Below are 5,362 nucleotides of genomic sequence, written 5' to 3' on the forward strand. Positions count from 1 at the left end.
AGAAGAAGAAGAAGAAGAAGAAGAAGAAGAAGAAGAAGAAGAAGAAGAAGAAGAAGAAGAAGAAGAAGAAGAAGAAGAAGGAGAGAGGCCAAGCCCCGTGTGTACACCGGGAGAGAGAACAGAGGGGGGGGCGGGCGGAGGTCTGAGGTAAAAAAAGGAGTGGGCGTGGCTTGTCCCTTAAAGCAACAGGAAAGCACAACACTAGTATCTAATAATTCTAAAATATCTTTTTTCTTGAAACAAGTTCTCACTATGTAACCCTGGCTAACCTACTACTCACTCTGTAGACCAGGCTGGCCTTGAACTCACAGAGATCCACAAACCTACCTCACCAGTGCTGGGATCAAGGGTGTGAGCCTCCATGTCTGTCCTGTACAACTGTTTAAAGTCAGTTCTGTTGTATTTTGGAAGAAACAAATTTTATTGTCTTCCTGGGATTTGAGAGCCATTCCAGGCAGGACTTAATAAGATTCGATAATGCTCCTTTAAATAATGTGGAACCAAACCCATGGTTCTCTTTCAAAAGCCATGACACTACCAGATGCCTGGCTAAACTGGGATTTGATATAAATTCTGGTCAAAATCTGGGTAAATTTTGTTTTAGAATATTATTAGTGATGGGGCCAAACATTAACCCTTTTCTTTTGGCTGTTAAGACCATCCAAAGGCTTGGTACAATTACTCTTGCGGACTTAAGAGCCTCTGGCTACTTTAACTTTTCTCTACACTGTTTATGTCACCTGTGGCTGGTACAGTTTTGCTCCCCCTGTGAGCTCCCCGTCCCTTAGGCAAACAAGGCATCTCTTCCTGTAATTATTTTCTTCTTTGTATACCCTGGTTCAAGCCCAAGCTCTTGCATCTGTGGCCTGTCTAATGAAGAGGACAAAGTGGCTTCCAGGGTCCCAAGGCCTTTCCAGAGGAGGCGTTGCCAACCCCAGCTGATCTTGCACTGGCTATCTTTAAGGCCTTTCCAGAGGAGGCGTTGCCAACCCCCAGCTGATCTTGCACTGGCTATCTTCCATCTCTCTTTATCCTCATTTGTCTCAACTCCGGTGTTGACGCCACAGAAAGAGTTTCCAGGTTTGCGGAGGAAGCGGTAGAGTTTAGTCTTAACTTTCATGAAATATTTAAGTGGTGTGTACACTAAAACAAACAGTTTTCTAAAACATTTTAATCTTAAAACTGGTTTTCAAGTAGTTAAAAGCCGGGTAAGAATCTTAGTAGAGGGCTGGAGAGATGGCTCAGCGGTTAAGAACATTGGCTGCTCTTCAAAAGGACCCAGGTTCAATTCCCAGCACCCACATGGCAGCTCACACCTGGCTGTAAATCCAGCTCCAGGGGATCTGGCATCATCGTCACACAGACATACACATAGGCAAAAGCCAATGCACATAAAATAAAAATGAATAATTAAAAAATAATTTTAAAAGGTAGTAGAAAATATAAAACATAAAATTTTGTTCTTTAAGTTTCTTTTCTGTCAGGCCGCCAGTATCTGAAGGGACCCTCATGCTTTGACAGAGGCCTCAGTTTCAGCTGTAGCTGTGTACTGGAATCTGACTCACACCATTTGGAAGGTTCATGGCTTCGGACTTGCTCTGTTCTTGTGCAGAATGCTGAAGCTTTTCAGTTTTGGCCTCAGCTTTCCCTTCTCACTTTGGAAGCAGCCAGTCATTTTTACCTTAGGGAGAATTCTGATTTTATCATACAAAACCCTTGTTCATCCCAAGCTAATGTTCTTTCTTTAACCTTCCCTATCAAAAATATATCCTCATACTCACAGTCTTAGTTAGGGTTTCTACTGCTGTGACAGACACCATGGCCACGGCAACTCTTATAAAGGAAACTAATGGGGGCTGGTTTACAGTTTCAGAGGTTCAGTACATTATCATCACAGTGGGACATGGCGGCATGCAGGCAGGCACGGTGCAGGCAGGCATGATGTGCAGACATGGTGCAGGCAGACACCGTGCAGGCAGGCAGGCACGGTGCAGGCAGGCATGGTGCTGGAGAGGTAGCAGAGAATGCGCATCTTGATCTTCAGGCAGCAGAAGCAACTGTGTGCCCCGCTGAGTGTAGCTTGAGCATGGGAAACCTCAAAGCCCGCCCCTCAGTGACTCACTTCCTCCAATAAGGCCACACCTCCTAACAGTGCCACTCCCTAGGGCTATGCATTCAAACTTGTGTGTCTGAGGGTACTTCCTCTTTAAGCCTCCACAACTACATTCTCTGTCTTCTTTTTCTCCTCTACTTATTGGTTTTCTTTTTATTGCTTTATTCCCTTTTTTTAATACCATAAATCAGAGCAGCATAAGAAATTTACTAACTTAGTAAAAGAAGGTTGGATCTAAATTACATTTATGGCATAATGTATCAAATTAAAATTACCTGCTTGTGGTAGTTTGAAAGAAAATGGACCCCCATAGATCCATAGAGAGTGGCACTATCAAGAGGTATGGCCTTGTTGGAGTAGGTGACATCGCTGGAGGAAGTGTGTTCCTGAGGGCAGGCTTTGAGGTCTCAGATGTTCAAGCCAGGCCCAGAGTGGCAGTCTCTTCCTGCTGCCTGCAGATCCAGATGTGGAACTCTCAGCTGCCTCTCCAGCCCCATGTCTGCCTGCATGTGTCATGCTTTCTGCCATGACGATGATAGGCTAAACCTCTCAAGCTGTAAGTCAGCCCCAGCTAAATGTTTTCCTTTATAAGAGTTGCTGTGGTCCTGGAGTCTCTCACAGCAATAGAAACCCTGACTAAGACACTTTTTATCCTTTTTGCTTTCTTTTTTTAAGATAGGTTCTCATGTAGCCCAGGCTGGCCTGGAAGTCGCTAGGTAGGTCAGGCTAACGCTGAACTGCTCTGTCTGCCTCTACCTCTCAGTGCTGATATTACGGGTATATCCCCAATCCCACTCCCAGTTCACATTGCTAAACTTTAGGGTTCTTGCTGGTCATGGGGCTCAGGAGGACTTTTTTGGCGCTTGGATTTTTTAAAGACTTTTTTTTTTTAAAGGAAAAAAGAAACAAACACCTTTTCTTCTTCACCTTGCAAGAGTCTGAGAGTTTCAGAGTGTTGCTTTTTTGCAAAAATTAGTTAAGATAGCAGATGACCGTGGACAGTGAATCTCATCAGTATAATCATAGAGAAAGAGACAAAACAGACAACTGCAAAACTTTGTATGTTAACCGGAGGCTATAGCTTAGGATACAAAGGGCACCTGTCCCCAGGAAGGACCGGAAGTACCAGCGAATGGCTACAGCTTTCGCAGGAAGAGAAAGAAAAGGGCCAGCAGCGCTTTGGTGCAGGCTGGGCAGGGCACTGGCTGTCTTCTTTACAATATATTTCCTTCAGGTCAAGCTGCAGAATGTAAGACAGCCTAGAGCGCCACGGGGGCCTCAGTCTGCTAATAGCCACGCTGCAGTGAGGTGACATTACACCAGAAGGTTTAATGTCTTTTCTGTAGAGTCTAAGGGTTAAATTTGTGGCAGTTGTCAGGAATTCAACAAAGTGGGGAGTTTGGAGGGACAGCGATGACTGTCTGGGTCTAAGAGCGGGTGTTCCTGAGATCCCTCTGTGGACGGTAAACCTCTCATCGAGGACCTGAGGCACCTCTCTACAGGGACATCTCTCACACAAGGCCATTGACCCATGGCCAGACTGTTTACAGGCACCAGGCCAATCTACAGCTTGAAGCCAAATTATTCCAATGACCAGTCTAGGAGATTCCACTTACCACACGCAAGGCAGACAATCTAGCAGGCAAACTCAGGACCAGAGGCTCGATCCGGGATGGCCGTCACTGAGAAGCAGGATGGAATGAGACAGTAAGAATTAAGAAAACTCTCCCGGTGTGTGCAGATTAACCAGGGAAGAGCTGAGGAGGCTCCCAGGAGGAAGAGCGACCACCACCCCCACAGATTCTAGCTGGACACCTTCCTTTTCCAGCCACCTTCCATTTCCACCAAAGTGTACCCTTGGCCAGGGTCCATCCATTGCAAACAGGAAGTAAGGCTTTCCAAGGGAGCCAGAAGGATCTATTTAGTCTGTACCATGGCAGGTGACCGTGTTCTGAAGTCACAGCCTGCAGGCCTCCAGTCTTACTGGGAAATGGCCCATCCAGCAACCTGCAGTCACTGGTGGGTTGATCAGCTGACCAACACAAATAAGAGAGAAAAGAGGCCAAGCCAAGAGTGGAGAGAGGTTCCAGTAGGGAGGGGCAACAATACAGATGTGGTGATGAAAGAATCACCAAGACCATTGGCTCCACCACGGCACAGCTGCAGCTGGCTGGCCCTGGAAAGTATCGCAGAGATGCATTCCATAATTGGTAGGGTCTATTGAGGCAGTCAGGTGGGTTTCAATATCACCTTCCTGAGAGCAATTGAAGTTGGGGCTTGCAGTTAGCAACAGCCCGGCGTTTAAGCAGTGTTGATCCCCTGCCTCGAGCAGAAACAGCCCAGTAGGACCATTCGTTCTAGAAGACAATTCTTTACGTAGCGAGTAACCCTCACTTTACATCCTAAGTCACCCCAACACGCAACCTTCCAGCCTCTTCGGTGGCTTGGGAAACACTGGATAGGTGCAAGGTGCAGTTTATTGTTGAGCCTTTTTGACATGAGAGTTGAAGATCAGGATGGGTGTCAATGCCTCCTGAGGAGGGATGCCACATCAATGACGTCACTGCCAGAGCCCCCATCAGGCACTGCAAAGAGAGTCTTCTCCAGTCTGCCTCCGTTTTTCTTTTCCCTCCAACAGTCTTACGAGTCTGTTTCTCCAGGTGCTTGGCTTCGCCCTCATACTTCTACACACCTTCAACGTGGCCATGCCCCTGTGGAGGATCCACCAGGGCATGCCCCAGGCACCAGAGCTTCTCATTCACCCTACCGTCTGGCTCACCACCATGGTAATCACTGCCTATGCAAGAGCCCAGCTTGCCCCCAACTTCTGCTTTCTTCTAGTAATGAGAGCATGGGGAGGGAGGGGTTTGGGAGCTTCCCCTTCTGCCCTCCACCCTTTCTTGTCTAGAGCTTTGCCACCTTCCTGATTCACATGGAGAGAAAGAAGGGAGTTCGGGCTTCTGGGGTGTTATTTGGATACTGGCTGCTCGGCTGTCTCTTGCCAGCTATCAACGTGGCCCACCAGGCCTCTGCAGGGGTGAGTGGGGCCCTGGTGGGTGTCAGGCCACTTTTCTGTCCCTTTGTCCATACATGACAGCTTCCCCAACAAGTACCTCTCCTCCAGTGTAGGATGCAGTGTGCTCTGTGCGTGTGTGGGTGTGCATGAGGATGTGCTATGTGTACATGGGGTGTGCATGAGGATGTGCTGTGTGCACATGGGGTGTGCATGAGGATGTGCTATGTGTACAT

General features: G+C 47.5%; 1 protein-coding gene across 1 annotated transcript in view; it reads left to right on the forward strand.

Annotated features, from left to right (window-relative positions):
- Window positions 1-5,362, forward strand: part of Abcc6 (ATP binding cassette subfamily C member 6) — a 50,985-nt gene that overhangs the window by 2,953 nt on the left and 42,670 nt on the right. Inside the window, exons 3-4 of the mRNA XM_005366922.1 lie at window positions 4,774-4,899; window positions 5,022-5,150. Of these exons, the coding sequence (XP_005366979.1) occupies window positions 4,774-4,899; window positions 5,022-5,150 (255 nt within the window). The remainder of the gene's footprint in view (window positions 1-4,773; window positions 4,900-5,021; window positions 5,151-5,362) is intronic.

The sequence above is a fragment of the Microtus ochrogaster genome, unplaced genomic scaffold (assembly GCF_000317375.1).
Source record: "Microtus ochrogaster isolate Prairie Vole_2 unplaced genomic scaffold, MicOch1.0 UNK14, whole genome shotgun sequence".
In the NCBI taxonomy this organism is placed as follows: domain Eukaryota; kingdom Metazoa; phylum Chordata; class Mammalia; order Rodentia; family Cricetidae; genus Microtus; species Microtus ochrogaster.